At 39.3% G+C, this 24,320-nt stretch overlaps 2 protein-coding genes across 6 annotated transcripts in view; both read left to right on the plus strand.

Moving 5' to 3' along the window:
* Positions 1-2,605, plus strand: part of cabp1b (calcium binding protein 1b) — a 55,175-nt gene extending 52,570 nt beyond the window's left edge. For all 3 annotated transcript variants that reach the window (XM_017718892.2, XM_037546988.1, XM_017718893.2), the window contains one exon: positions 1,127-2,605. In XM_017718892.2, the coding sequence (XP_017574381.1) occupies positions 1,127-1,152 (26 nt within the window). In that variant the 3' untranslated portion in view covers positions 1,153-2,605. The remainder of the gene's footprint in view (positions 1-1,126) is intronic.
* Positions 2,606-5,109: 2,504 nt separating this feature from the next.
* On the plus strand, positions 5,110-23,743 carry gpat4 (glycerol-3-phosphate acyltransferase 4). Of its 3 annotated transcripts, none has more exons than XM_017718891.2 (13): positions 5,110-5,283; positions 6,615-7,091; positions 9,843-9,912; positions 10,320-10,611; positions 16,859-16,933; positions 17,288-17,377; positions 17,907-18,000; positions 19,089-19,204; positions 19,384-19,439; positions 19,547-19,632; positions 21,299-21,427; positions 21,866-21,945; positions 23,054-23,743. In XM_017718891.2, exons 2-13 carry the CDS (start codon positions 6,924-6,926, stop codon positions 23,148-23,150), a joined length of 1,353 nt encoding a protein of 450 aa, XP_017574380.1. In that variant the 5' UTR covers positions 5,110-5,283; positions 6,615-6,923; the 3' UTR covers positions 23,151-23,743. The 3 variants fall into 3 exon arrangements, with proteins under 3 accessions (XP_017574380.1, XP_017574378.1, XP_037402815.1); XM_017718889.2 differs by having other exon boundaries at positions 5,110-5,264; XM_037546918.1 differs by lacking the exons at positions 5,110-5,283; positions 6,615-7,091; positions 9,843-9,912; positions 10,320-10,611 and adding an exon at positions 14,738-14,748.
* The last annotated feature ends 577 nt before the right edge of the window (positions 23,744-24,320 follow it).

Below are 24,320 nucleotides of genomic sequence, written 5' to 3' on the forward strand. Positions count from 1 at the left end.
TATTCTCTGACAGATTTGGTGAGATTTTTAACACGGCCCCTTTAGTGGTTGTGTCTGACACCCAGGCTTTAGGAGGTGTCTGTGTTCTTGGCTGAAGCTGTAGAGGAGCAGAGCTGCACGGCTTTTTTGCCAGATTATCTCCTAACAGAGGGATTATTTCACCTCCTAGATTACCCCTCAATAAAAGAGCAGAAAGACATGGAGGACAGAAATAGCAGCTGCTGCTCTTCCTGCAGGACACACACACTCACTGTGAGCTGAACGAGTGTGACAGCGCAACACCCCGAAGCTTCAGCTTTAGCATACTCTCACTGCACACTCATACAAGGACATGAATAAATACAAAAAAAACTGAATAAATAAAATTGAATACACAGAACTCTAATTCATAGCAGCGGCTGCGCATGAAACTGTGCCATATTCACTATGTAGTGTGTTTTTTCTTTTTATCTCAAACTGCGTCCTGTTCAATATACAGTGCACAGTTTGTTTGAAACTATGCCCTATCTACTATGTAGTGCACTAATGTTTTTTAATGATGCCCTGTTCACTTTGTAGTGTAATATTTTGTCTGAAACTATACGCTGTTCACTATTTAGTGCACTGTGTGGTCTGGAAAGATGCCTTCTTCACTATATAGTGCATATTTTTGTTTGAAACAATGCCCTGTTCACTGTGTCATTCACTATTTCCTTGAAACTGTGCTCTGTTCACTATGCACTGCTCTAGTTTGTTCAAGACAGTGCCCTGTTCACTATGTAGTGCATTATTTTATTTGAAACTATTTTGTGTGCAACTATGCCCTATTCACTATATGGTGCACTATACTGTTTTAAATGATGCCGTATTTACTATATAGTGCACTTCTTTGCACTGTTATTTCTTAAATTAGGCCCTGTTAACTTTAAAGTGTACTATTCCATCTGATACTATACCCTATTCACTACATAGTGCACTATTCCATCTGTTACTATACGCTATTTTACACAGTGCACTGTTTTGTTTGAAAATATTTCCTATTCACTATGTAGTGCTGTATTTTCTGTAAAGCTATCACTGTATTGCGAATAAAAGTATATTTTAAATTATGTTAAAACTGTAACTTTGCTGTTTCCTCTTTGTGCAGAGTTTGTGCGGATGATGTCTCGCTGAAACCAAACTGAAGTGACCACAGATTAGAGCCGGAGTATCCTGTCCAGTGTTGAGAGGATGGACGTGAAGGAGTGAATAAAATTCTAGAAATGACCGTGTCCTTACCAGATGGACTTCTGGAACACAACCTCTGACCTCAATGACCCAAAGTGAGGGCCAAACACACCACTGCCCTCCAAACACATTCCACATGGCCTTCGGGCCAGACTGGGTCAGCTGAAGCTGGGGACTGTTTTCACTGTCCAGCAGTGTTCAGCTCAAAGAACAGCACTGGCCGTCTCCTTTTTTTGCTGTGAAACTGTGACCAATTCTTTTGCAGGAAAACTTGAAATTTTCCAGCACTTTCTTCTCTGCACTATAAGCAACATATCCAGTGGACAAAGGACGCCACAAACTACTGCAATATTACTATTATTATTATTATAATTATTATTATTTTGGTTTCAGATGTCAAGCTATTTATTTCTGAGTGAGAGTGAAAACAGAGTGAGTGTCTTATATAACTGCATATAAATTATATGCATATATATATATATATATACACATATATATTTATTGTCACTGTCAGACCAAAACTCTTTTTATTGCCTTTTCTTTAACTATTTAAAAACACCAGCTGCTCTTTATACTGTGTGAATGCTTCATGAGCAACAGCAATGATCCAAATTTACTTGGAATAAAATCTTGTTACATTAACATATATTAAAAGACAAGAGGGCTTTTTTGCCATTTACAGAAAAATTTACATTTAAGTAATATAAGATATAAGGTTTTGATCAGACAGTGACTATATATATATATTATTTATATGATACTATATTTGTGTTAAAAAATACAGTAGTAGCTGTCAGGCTGCGTTCACACTGCAGAAAAAAAGTGGTTCAAATCTCATTTTTTCTACACACAAATCAAATTTGTTTTTAATGTCAGTATAAACAGCAAAACCTGACATTTTCAATTCTGATTTGAAGTTGGAAAAACTATTAATCTTCTGTGGTCTGAGGTCACTCTCTCCATTTGTGCATATCTTCTTTCATGTATCTCAGCCGCTCTTCATAGCCTCATAACTCCAGATTTACGCCAGAGGGTTAATGTTTATTGTTATTTTATGTACAATAATGGCTTAAGCAGTGTAGATTTATAAATGATAAACTCACCAAAAAGTGTCTCCATGGGTTTTGGGCTTCTGTGATCAAGAAGTACTAATTGGTGCTTAATATTCTGTAATTATCTTTTCATGTTAATTTTTTTTGTAAAATATCTATAGATGAGATTAAGATGTGATTTCCACTTTTAAAATATGATGAACTGTGGATATTTATTTAGATGTTCTACAGCTCTGTTCATCACTCTGAACATATCTAACATTTTTAGTTTTATTTACAGCTTTTTTATTTTCATTTGGGCCGCAGATCAGATTACTCAAAATAAAAGTTTAAAAATCAGAAAATGTTAATGCAAATGTTAAAATCAAAAAATGTTAATGCATTTTTCAAAAAAAGGATTATAAATTATATCAATTAAATGACATGTTTTAAAAACTTTACTAGAAAAATAATGTGATGTTTTCAATTGTTATAAATATATTATTATTATATTTAACAGTATTATTACTTTTATCACCTTTCTGAGCTGTAAATTGGATTTGAGCAGTTAGCCTGCAGTGTGAACGCATCCACATTTCATACAGAAGGTCTAGTTAGTACTTTGTATGTAAGTCATTTCTACTGTACAGTATAAGAACCCTGTGAAATGCTGGAGAAATAACCTTTGCTATTGGCTCTATTTATTTATTTGAGGTACTGTACTTTAATACATTTGCACTTATGCACTTCTGTGTGATTCTCTGGTATCATTTTGAGTCATGTTGGGACTTTTATTCTGTATTTAGATCATCTCTATGCCATAATAAGAGTAAGACATTTACCTGTGGTCCTCGTTTGCATGAACACTGGTGTTGATGTAGCCACACAGAGTCATTAATGTGCATTTTGAACAGAATAAGCTCTTTGTTTGAGTGTTATGTTTCATAAAATGGTAAATAAGCGTCTCTAAATGACCTTAATTCACCCTGTCGGAGTGTCCAGTCCCGTCGTGGACTGTTTGTTCTGTCTTAATTCTCTTCAGGTTTGTTCAACTCTTGTGATTCTATGCATGCCAAAATTCAGTTTGTAGCAGAGTGTTGAATTAATTAAAGAGCCGTGTTATCAACCCACTCACTTCGTTTCATCTCTTTATTCTGATTTATTAGAAAATCATACATTTACAGATTAAGAGTCTTTAGAGATTATAATTATACTGCCATGTACATGTTTATGTGAATAATGCATGAAATAATGAATCTTTGATGATACTTTTAACACAGAATTTTTGTATGTATTAATTAATTTACTTTATTTTTCTTTTATTTCTTCTATTTTGCTGTTTTATTATTTATATGATGTAAAACAATGTCCCTTATAAATGCATGAAACACATTAAAAAGGACTGAACACCCCTACTCTTCTTATTTCTAATCAAGTGGCCAGTGAGAAGAACAATGTAGGTGTTTCTAATAAAGTGGCCAATATGCATCAAATACAATCTTCCCAAATTTAAATATCATACTTATATTACTGTCCAGTGTATACATAGTGTGTTTTTTACACACATCAAACAATAGTAGTAAGATTTTTTAGACAGACTTTTATTATGAATTAATGTATTTTCTTTCTCTTTTTTATTTTATTGTATTTTATTATTTATATTAAATGTTTTGAGAGAAAAAAGGTGAAATATAAGTACACAAAATGTTTAAATTCATTATATTTTATTTTATTTCTTTGAAGCACTGGGCTCACCTCAACTTTTGAGCTGGAGCTCCAGCAGCTGGTCACAGACGGTTTTACAGCAGGGTCACAAAGAAACCCCTCCACTTGTAGCTCCACCTCACTACTGTACAGTTAGACACTTTAAATCATTTGTTTATGTTAGCCATTCTCTAGTCTGGTTTCTGACCACAGAGCTGCTCTTGGCTGGATATTTTTGCGTTAACTCACAACCCAGCAGTGGACACTGTAAAGTGCCCAATTTCCTCAGTTTTGGGGAAGCACAAGGTAGGTGTTTCTAATAAAGTGGCCAGTTTTGGGGAAGCACAAGGTAGGTGTTTTTAATTAAGTGACTGGTGAAGGAAAGCACAAGGTAGGAGTTTCTAATAGAGTGGCCAGTTAGTGGAAGCCCACAGTGGGTGTTTCTAATAAAGTGGCCAGTGAGTGAAAGTACAAGGTTGGTATTTCTAATAAAGTGGCCAGTTACACACGCACACACACACACACACACACACACACACACAAATCTTCTAAACCGCTCATCCTTCTGGGTTGTAAGCCAATCCCAGCAGTCATTTGGTGGAAGGCCAGTTATATATGTATATAAAGATACATTTAAATATAAAACAAGAATCATGATTTTTAATCTCATTTATCAATTAAGATATAATTTATAAGGCAAAATTTCATGTTACATAAATAAAAATAATAAATAACAAAGTAAATAACTTAAATAGAGCAGACCACAGAAACAATGTAGTGTACATATGTACATTTAACAGCCATGTATATGTACATGTATAAAAATATATGCAGTTTCATTCATTATTATTATTATTATTATTACTATTATTATTATTATTATTTTTATTATTATTATTTCTACCATTTTTGATATGTGTACAAAATACAATATGTAAAAACTGATCAGTATTATAAGTATGATCATTACATTTAGAAAGCTTTTATTTTGATGATTTTTACAATTATTTGTGCTGAAGATGAAAATCTTTTGTGTACAAAATTCATCATAATCAGATGGGACTTTTATCCGCAGCCAAAAACCCCAAAACAGTTTCCGGTGCCTGTCCCACTGTGGTTGAGTTACAGTAGATTATACTAGCTGATCTCAGGTCAGAGATGTTCTCACTGTGGGACCGAAGCCCCGGATGAGCGCGTTTTCCGCAGCGACTCGGCGTTTAGCTCGTCTTTAAACCGGCAACGTAACAAAATTGGTTACATTCAGTGAAAGATGAATTAAGTACATGAGCTGAATCGCGGTTTAACTTCATGGGCACGTCAGCGGTGAGTGGGAAATCAGCGGGTTTGTATAGAATTAATCAGATATCTGTTTGTTACTCGCGTTAGCAGGCGACATGGCTAAAGCTGCTAATGCTGGTGTTATAGCAGATAGCTTTAGCAGATAACAGCTCCACATTAGCAGATTTTGAAGTTATGTGTCGGGAATTTATTCTAGTTAGTTAGATATGATTATGTTCTTCATAATACCGCATTAAATTCGCTTACCCATTTAAGCAGATTAGCAGAGAAGGGTAACGTTAGCTGTGCTTTAGCCAGTATGTGTCTCTTCGTTCGGATGAAACTATAGTTAGCTTGCTAGCTTACTGTAATTCAACACTGATTAATAATCACTGATGATGTTAAAACAGGTAACGCTCAAATAAGCGAATGAATTCCAGCCATTTCTTTTTAAACGCAGAACATGCTTCTTATTCGCCATTTCCGTTCTTTACGTGGCACAATAGTCTGCATTATAAACGTTGTTATAAATATTGTAACTGGTTCAGTATTTAAGGTGGAACGGAAAGTTCAGGCAGGAAGCCGATTTAAGCTACAGAGGAGCCACATAAAACCTGTGTGGATATTATTCCTTAAACCCCAATTTTTCAAAACGTCAGAATAATTGAGTGGTTAAGATGTAAACAGAGTCGTTTGGTGTGAAACGCTCTGTCTAGAGTCAGAATTATTCACAGTGGTGTTGATAGGAACCAGACGTCCACCTCTAAAAGCTTCCTCACAGAAAGTTATTACATGACATGGTTATGAATTCACTGCCTGATGTCTGAGACACTGACGATAATTTTGCGAACTTAAAATCCATTCATGGTTGAGGGATACATGCAGACTGTTGTGAGGCAAAAATGATTTTTTTTTTATTTTCCGCTATTTTACTCTCATCAATATTCCCTACAAAACGCAGAAGATGGGTAGGTTCGCTGGTGGTTTTGGACAGTAAATAAAATGTCTATATTAATGTTGTAGTCAAGGAGATGCTCTAAAGGGGTGTACTACACAGCTGTGACCCACATTTGTGGCTTACAGTGGCCCAATGAAAGTGGTCAGTAATAGAGTTGATCTAATTTAGTTAGTTTCCAGCTGGTGTGCTTTATTCCACAGCTGATCTTTGTTACATAAGTAAAGAGATTGTGCTCTAATGGAAGGTAGTATGTATGTTATCATACATATCAGCATCTTGAGCTATATTGTAATAAGAGAGCTGTCCTGCCTTAAAAATGCATGGGGTAACTTATTAGGTGGCTTATTGCTTCAATTGTGGATGAGGTGTGCCTGTGTTATTACTGTCTAGCTGGAAAATGTGTTGTTTTTGACATTTTATCTCAATTTACTCTTCAGAAACTCTGTTAGGGCTGATGTTGTGGAGCTCAAGGGGATGAAGAGGAAGTTGATTTCTTCTGCTGGAGCACTACAGAGCAGAGGCCCATATACTAAGAACTGCTGAAAGTGATCTTGAATGAATCCTAAACATGTAGGATTTGTTGACTTAAAATTTATCTTCAGCTGTTCCTGATAAAGAGAGGTTTTTCTCCAGATGTGCTCATGAAGGCCTTGTTTCAGCGCAGGCTTCAAAAACTGAGGCTCTAAAAAGCAGAAGAAACAATAATTTCTCTGCAAGACGCCGCTTGGCTTGAAATCTCAGCTGCAATGGAATCGTACCTGTTCCCATTCGATAACCTGCTGTGCATGCTCCTGGGCATCTCCTTCACCGTCTGGTTCACACTCCTCCTCGTCTTCATCATTGTACCGGCTGTTTTTGGAGTGTCCTTTGGCATACGCAGACTGTACATGAACACACTGCTCAAGATATTTGAGGTAAGTCTATATTAAGTAAATTGTTGATGGGAGTTTGTTTTGTCAAGCATAAAAAGGATGACTTTGAAATGTTCATGTGGTCCACAGTCATTCTGAAATACTGTAATACACTACAGGAAATGTAGGGGGTGGTAAGACTTCTATTGTTTCATTTAAAAAGCGCTCTATATTTTTCATATGATCCACACGGTCATTCTGACAGGAAGAGTAGGTTGATATGGCTGCGATTGTTTCATGTAAAAAGTGCTCTATAATGTTTACTTGATCCTCACAGCCATTCTGACAGACTGTCTACAGGAAGTGTAGCATTGCCTCAGATTGCTGCAATTCATCTTGACTATGCGCATCTATGATTTATTTATTAGGTGATATGCCACATCATTCTGTCATGCAATATCAGCACTTCACTATCCTGTAATTGTGTTTTGGGTCCTGTATCTACTGTGTATTTAGGGTAATCTGCAGACTCAGCGTGTTCTCCAAACCTGCGGCAGAGCTGCAAGTTATAAATAGCAACTCATCTCAAACTGAAGAACGTGATGAGTTTGAGCCACACAATTACACCAGAAATCCTCCACTGCCTCTTAACTCATTTATAATTACCATATTAGGGATCATCAACCATCTAGGAAGCATTTCCTTTTATGTCTTTCCACTGTTATTATAAAATGAAATGCCGTTAACCTTCCATGGGAATATTAGACACATAATTTATACACACATCATTGCACTGATATTAACTGCATGTGTCAGAGTCCTCTGTATTTTAAATGATGACCAGTTACATACAGACAACATGCATATCATTTACTGACAGTAATCTTTATGTAGCTTGAATATTATTTATATAAGGACAAGCTGTATACATAAGTGTGTGTGTGGTAGTGCGAACAACAGTAACATCATTTAAATCTACATCATTTACAGGAATGAAATTGTGGTGCACAGTGGAGTCTGAAGCGGAGTGTAATAACATTCTAGAGGAAGAAAATAAAGTAGTCAGTTATTTATGAGCTGTTCTAACTATGTGAATTGTGCAATATCAAGTGTTTCCCAACAGCCCAAGTCATCTATTCAGCATGGTCATGTGAGCTGTGATGGAAATTCAGTTCCGGTTTTTATGGTAGTTGTAGTCCATTGGGTGATGAGAACAGTAGCGAGCAAATCCAGATGTTTGTAAACGAAGGGCTCAGAAGCCATTTAGTTTGGAGCTGTACTGTCATACACACTAATGATTTGTAAATGATTTTACAGTTTGTCTGCTGAAGAAATTCAAAGAGCTCTCTGAATTTGAGAGCCGGGGTGCCTCCTGCTACTCAAACTGCCTTTGCTATTTTTACCCTATTTTTAATGATAATAACTAATAATTATGATAATAATAATTATAGTAATAATAGTGAGCTTATTAAATTAAAAATCACATTTAATAACAGGGTGTTTTACCTTTTAGATCATTGATAACTTCTCTTCACGTAATGAAATTTGTGCACTCCTGCTGGTGTGGGTCTCCACGCACTCATACAAGCAGAAAAATGCTACTTATTATAGGAAATTAGTTATCTGTACATTTCTGTACAACATTAACAAAACCTTCTTCATACTCCTTCTAGTCTTTGACAGTTTATTTGTTTGACTTACTGACTATATCATGTTGTATCAGTCAGTAAAACGCTGTAAACTAAAACTATTAATAGTATACTATTTAAAATACAAAATCTAAAAGTAAATTAGTATTATGTTATTAGATTTTTTTTATGCTGCTTAAATCCTCTAAATGTTCTCTCCTGTTGTGATTGTGAGTTAGTGTTTATATCCCCAGAGTGGTCAGTTGTTGTGTGTGTGTGTGTGTGTGTGTGTGGTCAGAGGTGAGCATGAGAAAACACAGGGCTAATTGCTGACCAATAAAAACACACAGAGCTCTCACTGGTGTAGTCTGGAATGGCGTGTTTTCTGTAGGGAACGCTGTTGTATCCCTGAGGACCAGTGTAACAGAAGGATGGAGGGATGAGCAGATGTGTCCGAGCCCCTGATGGCATGTTTGCTCTGTAGTGGGCTTAAGGGGGATTCGGGCTGTTCTTTAGGGACCAGACGGTCTCATTGTGGAGTTGCTGTGGGACCAAATGGAGATGAAGCATGTGAAGTTACACTGCTTTAAATCAGCTCAAAGCTAAAAAGCTATTTCCTCTAATTCAGACAAATGCAGCAGCATACCTTACAAATGAACAAAGTGTATAGCTTGACAGTGACCTACAAGGCCATTGTTGCTAACAGGTAAAGGAGGCTTTTGGCCTCTAGTTAGATATGGAGCTAATGTAGCTAACAAATGCAGAAAGCTTATGGCCCACTTGCTGGTTGTGAGGCCAATGTAGCCAACAAGTAAAGGGAGCTTATAGCCCATTAGTGAGCTACGAGGCTAATGTAGCTAAAAAAGTAAAGAAAACTTAACCACTCTAGAAAGCTATGAGGCTGTAAGGCTGCTGTGTATATACAAAGTAAAGTGAGCTTATAGCCCATCAGATAGCTTTGAAGCTAATGTATCTAACATGTAAAGAAAGCTAATACATCATCTGCTTTCTGACTCTGTATGGCTCACTCTTGTGTATATAAACTAAAGTACATCAGCAAAGCTAAACAGTCGTCCATCTGTGTGTCTGTTTTTACTATAAGCTGTACGTTTTATGGCAGTTGTATAAGACTTTTGTGTTGTGTTTGTGTATATTAATGAGCTGGTGTTGTTTTTTTTGTTTACAGTGGGCTACACTGAGAATGGAGAGAGGAGCAAAAGAGAAGAACCAACAGCTCTACAAACCATACAGCAACGGTGAGAATCAGCTTAGAAGTTATATATACATATATACTTCCTTTCTCTGCTGACGCTGAGTCATTTCACAGAAATCAGGAAGCCTTCACACTTTGCTGATGCTTTACCAAAAGACTCAAAATAGTGGTTGTTTGCTTTTTCTTGGTCTTTTGGAAAATAGCAGATTAAACTGTAAACAACTTTACATGGAGATCCATTTCATCACTGGTCACTTCATTCCAGAAAAGCAGGTTTAAGGTTTTTGTTCTATTACTGTCCATTTAAAGTTAAATTTTTTCTTCTGTAAAGTTAAGTTCATGGAGATGTGTGGTTTTGTCACGACAGCGTGTTTGGAGAAATGAGATTACAGTTTTGGTAGACATGATTAAAGTCTGGTCTGTTTCTTATGGTCTTCCACACTCCACCAGGCATCATAGCGAAGGAACCAGCATCCCTGGAGCAGGAGATCCAGGAGATGAGGCGGAGCGGCAGCGGACTGGGTGGGGCCGAGTTCGACATGTCTGATATTTTCTACTTCTGCCGTCGTGGTGTAGAGAGCATCGTGGATGATGAGGTGACGAAGCGCTTCACAGCGGAGGAGCTGGAGTCCTGGAACCTGCTGACCCGCAGCAACTATAACTTCCACCACATCAGCACCCGGCTCACCGTGCTGTGGGGGTTGGGGGTCCTCATCCGCTACGGTATCCTGCTGCCGCTCAGGTATAGTGGGGGTGTTGAAGAATCCAAATTCTAACTTAACCAGGGTATGTCTGGAGAAGTGATGTTTATTTGTTTGCATGCAGGTACCAGACACCTAGCCAGCCTGTAAGACACTGGGCTGATGCTGTTTTATAGCTGGACTAATGCCAAAATTAGGCTCAGCCTATACATGACAGGTGTAACAGACATGACCGTGTCGGGATAAACAAGAATAGATAGAATAATGTTCTAAATACAGTCACAGTACAAGCACACACAATACAGAATATAATGACATACACTCACCGGCCACTCTATTAGGTACACCTGTCCAGTTGCTTGTTAACACAAAATCGCTAATCAGCCAATCACATGGCTGCAACTCAATGCATTTAGGCATGTAGAGGTGGTCAAGCCAACTTGCTGATGTGCAAACCGAGCATCAGAATGGGGAAGAAAGGGGATTTAAGTGACTTTGAACATGGTGTGGTTGTTGGTGCCAGACGGGCTGGTCTGAGTATTTCAGAAACTGCTGATCTACTGGGATTTTCACACACAACCATCTCTAGGGTTTACCGAGAATGGTCAGAAAAAGAGAAAATATCCAGTGAGCGGCAGTTGTGTGGACGAAAATGCCTTGTTGATGTGAGAGGTCAGAGGAGAATCGGCAGACTGGTTCCAGATGATAGAAAGGCAACTCAAATAACGACCAAAATCTCAGAGGAATTTCCAACACCTTGTTGAAAGTCTGCCACAAAGAATTAAAGCAGTTAAATTAAATTTTTACCAACCTTTTACTAGCAAAGTGTACCTAATAAAGTGGCTGGTAAACGCATTACAAAGCAGTACATTTCTACATCCCCTTAGAACGTGCTCTAACATGTATGTTCTCGCAGTGTAATCAATCTGTCCTTTCCTCTTACAGAGGAATGTGGCCAGTATTTCCCCCTTTCTATACACCCTAAAGACAGACATCTTTCCCTTCAGTTCACACACAGGCAAATGGAGATATAAAGTGTTTCCATGTTCATAAGGAACATCTCCGCTGGTGTAGTTTAGTCATTAAACACAAAGTAATTTGAGGCAAGAGTAAATAACAATGGCTACTATTTTTATAGCTATGAACTATAAAGTTGTAATTACTATTGCCAGCTTGTATATTGCCAGCCAACATTCCGGGAGCTATCAGCATTTGGATTATAACAGGCGGCTCTATTTTACTTCAGACATCTAACAATAGGCAATGACCAGTAATTGTCACTTATACAGTCTACCATCATTTGTTCTTATTCTCATGGTTTTAGAAGAAGAATGATCTATACATAAAGCTTGTGTAGAAATATCAGACACCGGGATCACATAATAGCAGTTACGCAATGCATAACAAACAAAACAACCATATCCTCTTGGGTAAGATTTTGGCCTCACAGAATGGCCTGAGCACAGACCATGTTGTGGTCACAAGCATCCTCCTTCATGCCTGCAAAAGCTGTTGTCAGACTGCTTATGAAAACTACGGCTAAACTACAGGTTTCATTATTCTTTATTCCCTTTTTTCATTATAAAAAGTCCTTTATCATGCAGCTTGTTGCAGTGGTAGCCGTCTTCTCTTCCAGAACAGAGGGAGCACGCTTTGATTGTGTCCCAACAATTTGGAGGGCAGAGTCAGGGGACATAGATAGGCTTTGATGTCTGTTCTTTGACCACCAATCAGGAGGAACCCATCTCATGTCCTGTTTCTTTCAGGTTTGCTCTGGCATGTTTTAAACAAAACACATGGACGCAGCAGCAGTATCGTGTTCTTATTACACAAACCATGTCGTATGCCCTTGTGTACAGGTTTGGTTTAGCACTTGTAATGGATACCGTCATGGGTCCTGGCCTCAGGTAGGAGTGAGGGAGCGCTAGCGCAAAGGGGATTAGGAAAATCTTCACTCTGAGCGTTGACCCCCATGATCTAGAATTCACAGTTACTCCTCAGAGCATCACCCATTCCTCAGAGAGTCACCCATTCTATCCCAGTGCTAGCCATTATCCATATTTATTCTTGGAATTTTAGAGCAGAGAATGTGGTAAGGATGACTTGATATGGACCTTCTCATTTTGGCTCTAATGGCTGAATGTTAAGCACCTTAACCTTATGTCCTCAGACAACCGGGTGACCCCCTTTGTAAGTTCTTATGCATCCAACACCTGTTTCTGAGCAATAGCTTCAGATAAAATCTGACAGTATTGCAGTAGAACTATCAGACACAACGTATGTCTGCAGTTTTTATAACAAGCCTGTAATCGTGGCATTTGCCATGACAAGACATTAGCTTTTAAAATTTCTACCCATAGCTATTTCTGCATACTGCTTTGTGACGGCCCACCTTGTGTGTCGTCTGTCGTCGTACTGGACCATCAGCGTTTACCACAACATTAGCATTCGGCAAAGGCGTTTTGCATGCATACTTTGCACAGAACAAGAAACCAGCGTTTCACAGTCATGGTCAGCTACATCATATTCCAGTTGCACCAAATGACTGCAAATAATATTTACAGGGCAGCTTTTTGATGACTAAAGTAGGGCCAGTTAAAACCAGCAAGCCTGTTACCTTCACCTTTGTGCTGTCACTGAAATGATCTTGTCCTGTAAGAGCAAAGAGGAAACTCAGTGTGGACATTTCAGTGGGAATTTGATCCAAAAAAATTAGGAGTACCAGCTAAAACCTACATGGATAGTTTGCCTGGGTTGCTCTCATGCAGGCGACATTCCAAGCATTACCATGTTTATTTTAGCGGAGTAATAAAACATAGACCTCTCTTTGTCACCATGAGTTTGAGTTAAACAGCTAGACACAAACCCTGGTGATGCTGAAACACACAGTGTGAACAGTAGTTCCATGTTCATTATGCACTGCATACTGCAGGTTTAATAGAGATGAAATGAAAAGAATGAAAGCTCTTAATTGATCATCAGTTCGTGGAAACTCTTTCTGATTTTCTGGTTTAGTTAGATCATATAGTGGTTAAACAGCTTTTCACAAACCTCGATTCAAGGTTGTCAGTAATTGCATGACCTGATAAAGGACTACAGCTCTGCTAATGTATCAGGTCATCAAATAGCACATACTCTGGCTCAACACTCAGATAAAATTGACTACATGGTGAACAGAGGATTGATTAAGCTTTTTTCTTATAATGCTTCGTTTCCTAATGAATGTAGGTATTCTAACAAATCTAGCAAGTCACCTTCAAGTTCCTCTGCATTTTCGGAAGCTTATCAAAAGTTTGTATATAGGTGAGGGACTTGTCTAACTAAATCCTCCACAACATGTTGAATACCTGACAATGCTGCATTATTAATATTATACTGCTTGGTATTCAGACAAGGAAAACACGGTCAGGTTGACCTGTTCAACATTTAGTTAGCCATAAGCTGCAAGAGATTTGGACCCATTCAGGCATAAAAAATAAAACTAAGACCTTGTCCCATGAGCTGATTGACACCTAATGCCACCATGACAGCACAGGACAACCATAAAACTTGCACAGACCCAGGACAGGGCAGAGGTCAGCACTACTTGGGGCTTTTAAACACGGCTTCATTTTATCTGAAACTCAACCTTGAGCTTTCCAGGAAGATAGTCCCAGTCGCTATGTCAGACAAGATTGTTCTAGATTTATTTTAAAGCTTTGAACTTTTCCTTACATTTATACTTCCACAGGCCTGTTTTGCCATGAGGCAGCATGCGTTAAGATATGTTCTGCGAGTTTGCTCCCTACTTGTTTGCCAGAATGATATATTTAGCTTCTCAACCAGGGACCATATTTTCTCTGAATGAACAAGCACTTTCTTTTGATAGTAATTGATAAAATTGAGGGGACATGCTGCTGACACTTGGGTATAATGGTGTTGGGGTGGGGTGGCATCCTGCTGCCACTCTAGTACTAAAAGGTTGGACGAGCATCCTGCTGGCACTCAGGTGCATTGGGGTTGGGATGACATCCTGCTGGCACTCAGGTGCAGTGGGGTTGGGATGACATCCTGCTGCCTCTCAGGTACAGTGAGGTTAGGTTGGCATCCTGCTGCCTCTCAAGTACAGTGAGGTTAGGATGGCATCCTGCTGCCTCTCAGGTACAGTGAGGTTAGGTTGGCATCCTGCTGCCGCTCAGGTACTGTGAGGTTAGGTTGGCATCCTGCTGCCTCTCAGGTACAGTGAGGTTAGGATGGCATCCTGCTGCCTCTCAGGTACAGTGAGGTTAGGTTGGCATCCTGCTGCCTCAAAGGTACAGTGAGGTTAGGTTGGCATCCTGCTGCCTCTCAGGTACAGTGAGGTTAGGTTGGCATCCTGCTGCCTCTCAGGTACAGTGAGGTTAGGTTGGCATCCTGCTGCCTCTCGGGTACAGTGAGGTTAGGTTGGCATCCTGCTGCCTCTCAGGTACAGTGAGGTTAGGTTGGCATCCTGCTGCCTCTCAGGTACAGTGAGGGTAAGGAAGTGGGAAATTGTACTGCCACTAAGGTACACTGACTGGAGGAAGCGGAATGTTCTGCTGTCTCTCAAGTTCAGTGAAGGGAGAGGGTTTGGACATTCTGCTGCTGTACAGATACTGTGGGGTTCTGAGGGACAACCTGCAACTCAGAAAGTGGGATGAAGTGGCATCCTCCTCCCACTCAGGTCCACTTGGGTAGGGGGAGTCTGATGCTTTGTCAGACATGGGAAGGAATCCTGTTGCCACTCGGGAACAGCAGAGCCAGGAGGGGGCGTTCTGATGCTACTTCTCCCTAACTCTGTATATTGAACAAAGAGCCGTTTATCTGTCCTTGCTTTATCTGTGAAAGTTGACATCATCCAAAACAAACAAAAAAACTTAATTCTACCCAATAAGTAAAGCACAAACTTTAAACTCCTGTTTGTGTTGTTCTTTGAAAGTGAAAGGTGCAGGTCCCAGAGGGTGTGTTTTTTAGGATCAGACCGGAGATGGTGTGATAAATCTTTAATTCTTGGAAAGATCAATTTGCTAAGTAGATGCGATTAAAAAAAGGCTTTGTTTTGGCTGCCACTGATATGAACCAGCCTGTAACATGGTGAGAGGTCTTATGAATCATTCAGAGCCAGTGTTTGTCTAATGTTTCTCCACTGAGCGCTCCAGGCAGCTACACAAACGTACCAGCTGTGGTATCTCTTATCTGATATACCTGCGGGTGTTTCTTTTTTACCTGAGCGTTCATGTGTGTAGCCACACAGGCCGAATACAGAGTAGTGGTGCCCTTTCAGATAAAGGAATTATTATAAGGTGGAGATTGCGTGGGCAGATGATGGTTTATTTGTGTGATTGTGTGTTTATTTAACAAGTACAATACGCGTCAGTCAACCTCATTGTTTTATGATGTGTCTCTGTGCCAGGTCGACCTGCTGTTCTTCCTTTTATTATTTATTTATTTAGTATTGTTTTCACATATAAAATGTATGTTTTTCTAATTCAGATATTACTGTGACAGCTCACTTTGATCTTCCTTTTAGGCTTTACCCTTTCAACTTATTCTTCAATGGTCGTGACCCCCACCGAGCAGGTATTATTTGTGTGGTGGGACATTCTCAGCACTGCCGTGGCACTGATGTGGTGGTGGTGCGATCAGACACAGCAGTGCTGTGGAGTTTTTAAACACCTTTGTGTCGCTGCTGGACTGAAAACATCCTGCCAGAAGCATCCTATGATGCTGATGGACTATAGAATGCCCAACACAAACTGTGCAGCAGCAGATGAGCTATCGTTTCTGACTTTACATCTGTAAGGTGGACCAACAAGGTAGGAGTGTCTAATAAAGTGGACAGTGAGTGGAAACAGTGTTTAAAACCTCCAGCAGCACTGCTGTGCCTGATCGACTCACACCAGCGCAACACACACTAACACACCACCATATCAGTATCACTGCAGTGCTGAGAATGACTCACCACCCCAATAACACCTGCTCTGTATGGGTCCTGTGGGGGTTCTGACAATAGAAGAACAGGGTAACAGTATGTAGAGAAACAGATGAACTACACTCTGTAACTGTAGAACTACAAAGTGCTCCTGTATGTTCAATGGACCTGATAAAAATGCACAGTGAATGTACTTGCAAGGAAGTGGTTTTAATAAAGTGGCTGGTGGGATTGATTATATATCCACCACTAAATGGTCTAGAGATACCATAACAGACTCAATATATATAGCATACAATTTAACACTATACAAATTTACAAAACAAGATAATATGATTAAATATGATTTCTTTCTCCAGGGTCACTCTGGCATTCACTGGTGTTGGACTCCTTGTGTTTCTCACATCCATTATTGGTTTACTGCCAAATGGAGGGTAAGTCTTTAGTTTTAGTAATCTTTATTTCATCTACTGCACAATTAAGCTCAGCTGTACTGAATGTGGAAAACTGAAACGGCTGTAGTGATTACTGAAGTCAGGTGCTATTCGATAACAACAATGTTATGACTATTACTTATAAAAAGCACTCTCTAATGCCCTGTAATGCTCATATAATCAACATAGTCATTCTGACCGACTGTAATACACTACAGGAAGTGTAGTGGGTATGACAGCTATTGTTTCATTTATAAACAACTATAATGTTCATATGAGCCACACGGTCATTCTGATGCACTACAGCTCTATGATGTACGTGGAGGTGGTGACTGTGTTGTGTTTTTCTGGCAGGATGAAGAGTTTTCTGAGTGAGAAAGTCCATCTGATGTGCTACCGTATCTGTGTTCGGGCTCTAACCGCCATCATCACCTACCATGACAGGTACAGAATTTTACTTTCCATAGCAGCCTTTAAAAAGAAGAGCAGGCTCAGGTTCACAAAATTCCCCAAATAATTCAGCGTTTGAGGTGTAAACAGTGTCATGATGATGGAAAAATAGTGGAAAATCTGAAGTTTTCTTGGGGGACTATTTTCCCTGCATGTATCCCTCCACCATGAATGGAGTTTAAGTTCTGAAAGCTATCATAAAACAGCGTCTCAGGCAGTGAATTCATAACCATTTCATGTAATAACTTTCTGTGAGGGAGCTTTTAGATGTTGATGTCTGGTTCCTCCAACACTGTGAACAATTCTGACTTGGAAAGTTTCTCTAGAAACTTTTCACACTATGCTGAAATGCCATTTCACACTAAAACACTCTGAACGACTGTTTACATCTTAAGCAATAAATAATGCAAAAATTGGTGGGATTTCCGTTTACTGCAAGACCTGATTGAGATGTTTTAGAGCAGAAGGTGTGCTTTTCTCCTGATTGACCTGTAGCTTACTGGCTTCTTTGTTTCCTCACCAGTGAGAACAAACCCAAAAATGGAGGAATCTGTGTGGCCAATCACACATCCCCGATTGATGTCATCATCTTGGCCAGTGATGGCTGCTATGCAATGGTAGGTGGGACACAGTTTTGACAACATAATTTTCCTCCTTTTTTGTAAATGATGTGTCAAAGATGGACACAGTTATTCTCTTTGGACGACCATCTAACAGAGCCTGATAAAAAGTCCTGTGAGTGCAGAATTCACACTCAACTGTCGGAGTTAATATTCTTTCATGATACAGCCTCAAACCTGGTCCAGTGGGGGCTTTATATGGGACAGCAAAACATTTTACTTATTCATTTTTCTATTTAAGTTTATGTAAATCATTTTTGTATCCCAATTCTCATAACTGTCAAACCCATTAACTTTAATATTTTCCATGAAAACTGTAAGAAAAAGAACCAAGATGAAAATGTGGCACAAATAATAAGAAAAATCTGAATGGCTGTCAGTAGCTTTAAAATATTTAAGAAGTAGCTTGGAAACACTGAATATACAGATAAGGTTGGGAACAGTTTGTTTATATAATGCATTAATGAGAGTTTTGTCAGTTAAGTTGGAAAATGTTACTAAAATTAATTTTGAAATCAATCACTATGTAATATTTTTGTTAAAACTGAAAGTATCATGGCTGAGTATTAAGAACAGCAAAATATGGCGAGTATGCGCTTCTGCGAATTGCCCTCTAAAACTTGAAATCATTTGTTTTTCACACCACGTTTTATATATCATTTATGTAACATCACACACATACTCAAAATGATGGTCTAGTCTGATGTTTAGGCCCCTAATGATCTCATAATCAACATTTATACTGATGAAGCTGTGATGACAGTAGTAGATGACCCATACATACCCTCAGAAGATGCGTTCTTCACGTTTAGACTGAGTTCTGAGTTCTTATTTAACAAACTCGCAGAAGTCAGTTTCATACACTTGTGTGGGTCTGAAGAACAACCAAGTTTACAAAATGCTCTTCTGCATGTTGCATGCAATTACATATTTCCACCAGAAAGGTCGAAATCCCCAAATCATTCAGGTTTTCATTTACAACGTTCAACTTGGCATCATTGTTTATCCGGGAAAAAGAAGAAGTTTTAATAATTTTCTTTTGTTCTTCTACATCTGACTGTGTGTGTATGTATGTGTGTTTTTAGGTTGGTCAGGTTCACGGTGGTCTGATGGGGGTCATTCAGAGAGCGATGGTGAAAGCCTGTCCTCACATCTGGTTTGAGCGCTCTGAAGTCAAAGACAGACACCTAGTGGCCAAACGGTATAAATGCAGCCAGCATTTCTGCTGAACTTACACGTGTGTTTAGGTTTTTTTGTTTATGTAGAGGCTGTTTTATCAAAGCTGTTCAGTCCTGGGGCACCATGTTTACTGTTTCCCCTGAAATACAGACATGCTTTTAGTTACATTCTATTTTTCTGTTTTTTTTTCCTTCTTTCTAGACTCAGTGATCATGTTGCAGATAAAAGCAAACTGCCCATCCTGATTTTCCCAGAAGGTGAGCCTCAAACAGTGACTTGAGATTTTTTTTGTTGTAAAATGAAAAATATTTAAATTTGTCTGCAGCTGAAATATTCAGGAATTGACGGCTGTGCTTCTTTACAGGCACCTGCATTAACAATACATCAGTGATGATGTTTAAGAAGGGCAGCTTTGAGATCGGCTGCACTGTGTATCCAGTGGCCATAAAGGTAAAAATCCTTGCTCCTCCTCATCCTCCTCCTCCTCCCTGCCTCTAAATCAATCACTCTTTACTTTTATTTCCATCCTGAACTAAATCGGGACAGCAAAAAATAATCTGTTCAGTATAGCATCACATTCTGAATTAACATTTTCAGTACAGCTCAAATGTGCCAATGGTTCAGATTGGAGGTAGGCAATATGGAAAAATATATCACAACACTTAGAGAAATTTTAATTGGCTCAAAATCAGCTTTCTTTTCTTAATAGATGACGAATTAACATAATAGGTAATTAAGACTTAAATTATCATTCTTTAAATGCACTGTAGTAAGAAATAGCAAGAAGAATTGTTTACATTAGTCATCTACTGATTAGAGACAATATAATAAGATATACTTGTGTCAGGTATCGGGCCGACGCTGTGCTCTTTACTCGTACCGATAGCACCGTTTCAATAGCAGCTGTTGCTGTGTGAATAAGCGGAGTGTAGCTGCTCCGCTAATGCAGTGCAGGAGAATCTGCTTGCACAGAGAAGAGTTCCTGACTAGGTCACAGTAAGATACAAAACCTTTAAACATTCTGCCTTCACAGATTCCCTCTAGGGAGACAATGTGTGATTTTAGACAGTTTATAAACACACAATCACAGCCGCTTCCCCAACATGGGTGAAGACACACAGGACTGCAAAGCGGGGGAGAAAAGTCCTTTAGTGGAAAAAGTCGACATTCTCCACTAAAGTCCATCTATGTGATTTAACTCACATAGTTCAACTAAACAGAATAGCGAGATATAAATGTCAATACAAATTTTTTTGTAAATCGGGCTGTAGAAAGGACCATACTGTCCATACAGTGAACATCACCACCTGCTTTTAGCTTTAGTGCTCAGTGTTAGCAGTGCTGCTCAGTGTGTCAGCGAGTTTGCTCAGCACTCATGTTATTCTGAATTAATCAGCTTTATTGATGATGGTCTATAAGCAGAGTGTCTGTAGAGACTGCAGGTCAGTCAGATGGAGCGTTTCATACAGTGTCAGTATATAAATCGTAGCTTTGTCCAGAAATGATGGTCTATTCAGATGTACACTGTGAGTCACCAAAGAACAAGATTTCTAAAATCACAGTGTCTGTCAGACTTTAGAGGACCTTCAGCTGCAGCTCAACCAGCCCATCAAAAGACTCCCTCCAACAAGAGGGCAAACTCGAAATAAGAGCTCCTCGGATGCGTCGTATTCTTACTCTGTCTGAATAAAATGATATCGATGCATTCCTGCCCAAAACAAATTTGCTTTCCTACAATTAAAGAAAAATACAGTAAATTTGGTGGGGTTTGGTTGCCTCTGATTGGTCTAACTCATCTACAGGTAGTTCATTTTCCCCACTTCAAACTTTTTAAAAGTTGCAGCTCTTAAATTGTGATTTTGATATAAAAAATGAATCTCAGCCCTATTGGAGCACCCCCTGCTGTTGCCAATCAGAAGCCTTCAGGCTCTGGTCCTAGTAACAGAACAGGATGCATACACACCTTAAGGGTAGTAACATTTGCGTCTGATGTTGATGCAGGTCTGTGGAACTTTTTCTGAGGAACGATGTTGCCAGTTTCTGAACTTCACCTTTTTCACTCCTTCTGAGTTTTCAGCTAAAGTGTGTGTGTGTGTGTGTGTGTGTGTGTTTTCAGTATGACCCACGGTTCGGGGAAGCGTTCTGGAACAGCAGTAAGTTTGGCATGGTGAACTACCTCCTCCACATGATGAGCAGCTGGGCCATCGTCTGCAGTGTGTGGTACCTCCCCCCTATGAGCCGAGAGGTGAGGCCCACCTTCTCCATCACACACGTTTAGACCTTTCATTCAGATCTCTTCACTTTTTTTTTTTTTTTTTTTTTTTTTTTTTATTATTATTATTTTTTTAAGTATGTTAAGTCCTTAAGTGGGCAGAACAGAATGTTCTAGTTACCTGTCACATTACATGCATGGCACACCACACACAATACTTAATATAATATCATATGACATGGCACAGAACACAGCAGCACATTCCTTCAGATCTCAAACCTCACCTGAGCACACAATTCAAGCATGCCATCAATGGAAGGACTGTGTATTTGGAAATATTTGGATTAATATCTGGTCTGGAATGTGAGGGCAGGCCGGCAAGGGATCAAGGGTTAGGAGGCCAGTGTTTGGGCACAGTACAAGGCAACCGGGTACAATGTGATTACACGCTTAAATGTTTTGTGTGTGCAGGAGGGAGAGGATGCAGTGCAGTTTGCTAACAGAGTGAAGGCTGCCATCGCCAGGAAAGGAGGCCTAGCTGACCTGTTATGGTAAAAACTTTTGTGCATTTGTAGTTGAATTCGTACATGTTTATATACGCTCTCTGAAGTTTGAGCTTGAAAATTTTCCAATGAAAAAATTGGTTTACAGTAGTTAAACAGAGAACTGTTAAGATCTTTCCACTTTGTTGCTACAAACTGCAAAATTCAAGCATCTGCAGATTATTTTGAAAATGCAGAGGTTGTTTCCATCAGCACCATGATTTAAAAATGTCTTCAGTACAGTATACTGATTACCTACTTAAAAAAAAAAACATAACATACAGTATAACCTAATCCAAGGGATTACTATACTGTGTAATAGGAGGAAAAAAGAAAAGAACTTTTTCAATAAGATGAACCTAATATAAGACAGAGGGCAGCTGTATTGTTTTACAAAACAAATTGATATATTGTAAATGGCTTTGTCTGCACGTGCTTTGTATGTCCATTTGTTGTGAAATTAGTTATATCAAATAAATCATACATCGTTCAGAATAGAAGAAGTACACCTTGATGAAGATGAAAGTGTTGAAGATAATTTGCCCACAGCATCAGCACAAAGCTGCTTTATGTTCATCTAAACCTTTTGGGGGGTTTCTTTCTTACGTAAAAGTACCAGTGACAATGGCAAGATTTTGGGCTGATTTTAGGCTAAATGTCGGGAAGTGAAATTTCTAAATCAATCCAACATGAAGATGGAGCTCACAATAAGGGGTAGTGGTATGTATGTCAGCATTCTCCAACAAATAACAAGCCTGTTGTTAGCATGTGTATGTAGCATAAATTTGCATGGTTAAAAGCCCCCCAAAAGCCCCAGTTAAGCCTGTAGAAGACAGTACACACACACAGTATAATAAACGATTCAGTTACTTAATAACGTTTTAGTAGCTGGCTTTTTTTTGCTTGTGTCATTGATTGCACTCTGTATGTTGGGGTCAGACAAGAGGGAGTTGGGGATGGGGTTTAGAAGAGGTGGACCCTTATTTGCAGAACCCATTGCAATTCAGCACCTTTAAGAGGGAATAGGTGTCCCCAAACTTTTGAAGCAGTGTTTTAAGCAGCATGAATCTTTTATAGCAGCACTTTGTTCATGACGGTGTTTCTGGTGTGTTTTCAGGGATGGTGGGCTAAAGCGAGAGAAGGTGAAGGAGGTGTTTAAAGAAGAGCAGCAGAAGCTGTACAGTAAAGTGCTGGTTGGGGGTGAAGAAGACTGAAGTTGCTCCTGAGGACCAGTAAACTGATCCCACTGACCATGCTAAGCCCAGAGTGCAGGAGCTAACAGCACTACAAAAAATAAAAAATGCAACAGGGCCTAGAACGTAGCCCTGAGGAACTTTGCCGGGAAAATTAAACTGAACTGGACTGAAGGAGGCAACTGCCTGAGGCCAGTTCCTCCACACACTGCTCCTCATGCTCTCTCGCAGAGATGTTTCTTTGCACTCTTTTGCACGACAGTAACAAAGACAGTGGCATTGAATTCTTGGCAAACTTTTATGACTTCCTTTGGGACTGTGTGTTACAGTGTTACATTATATTTTTGTTTTTCTATTTATTTATTTCTTTTGCGCACTCTGTTACAGTAGTTACGTGTTCGTGTTTGGAATCTGTTGCTGTAACGCATGCAGGAGGAAAAAGCAGAATAGTGATATTTTGAAAATAGAAGAAAAATGAAGGTGAAGAGCTTTGCGCGTGTCTAGCCAAATGAAGCTCATCCTGCGAGTGTGTAGCTGCTTTAGCTCAAAAGCTGTCTGTGTGTTCGCCTTGTTAGTGTTTTTTTTTTAATAAAACACTGTCCTTTTTAATACAATCTCTTGAGCTGAAGTCTAAACTGATTTTCACGGTCAGTCTCTAAAGACTAAAAAGGCACACATTGTAGCCTGTTTCCGTTCATGTTGAAATGCTAGATATATCCTCTAGAGAGCACTGTATGTTACAGAAGCTGACAGTCTTTGTTGGTGTAAGTTCTTCACTCAGCTAAAGCACAGTGATGTTAACACACCCAAACCAAGTCCTTGTGATGGTGAACATCCCACATTTTATTAAAATTTGTACTCCCACTATTTTAAACACTTACAGGCCTTACTGGCCACTTTACTGGAAACACTCACCTTGTGCATCCACTCACTTAGCCACATTAGAAACGCCCAACCTGTCTTCCAACTTACTGGCCACTTTATTGGAAACACCTACCTTGTGTTTGGGGCAAAGGGTGAAATGGGATTGGGCCTAAGGCGTGGGAACGAGTTCGCGGCTTACTAAGTCGTGGCCACGCTTTAGGATCTCATTCCCACGCCTTACCAAGTCGTGGCCACGCATTATTTTTATTTATACAGGATGCCACCAGCGGGGAGCCGTACATTTCTGATTGCGCAGTAGTAATTAAA

The sequence above is a fragment of the Pygocentrus nattereri genome, chromosome 18, assembly GCF_015220715.1.
Source record: "Pygocentrus nattereri isolate fPygNat1 chromosome 18, fPygNat1.pri, whole genome shotgun sequence".
Classification (NCBI taxonomy): domain Eukaryota; kingdom Metazoa; phylum Chordata; class Actinopteri; order Characiformes; family Serrasalmidae; genus Pygocentrus; species Pygocentrus nattereri.

Coding starts and splice junctions, on each gene's coding strand:
- gpat4 (XM_017718891.2), top strand. CDS start 6,924: ATGGAATCGTACCTGTTCCCATTCGATAACCTGCTGTGCATGCTCCTG. Junction 18,001..19,088: donor GTGATGGCTGCTATGCAATG/GTAGGTGGGACA, acceptor GTGTGTTTTTAG/GTTGGTCAGGTTCACGGTGG. Junction 19,440..19,546: donor CATCCTGATTTTCCCAGAAG/GTGAGCCTCAAA, acceptor GCTTCTTTACAG/GCACCTGCATTAACAATACA.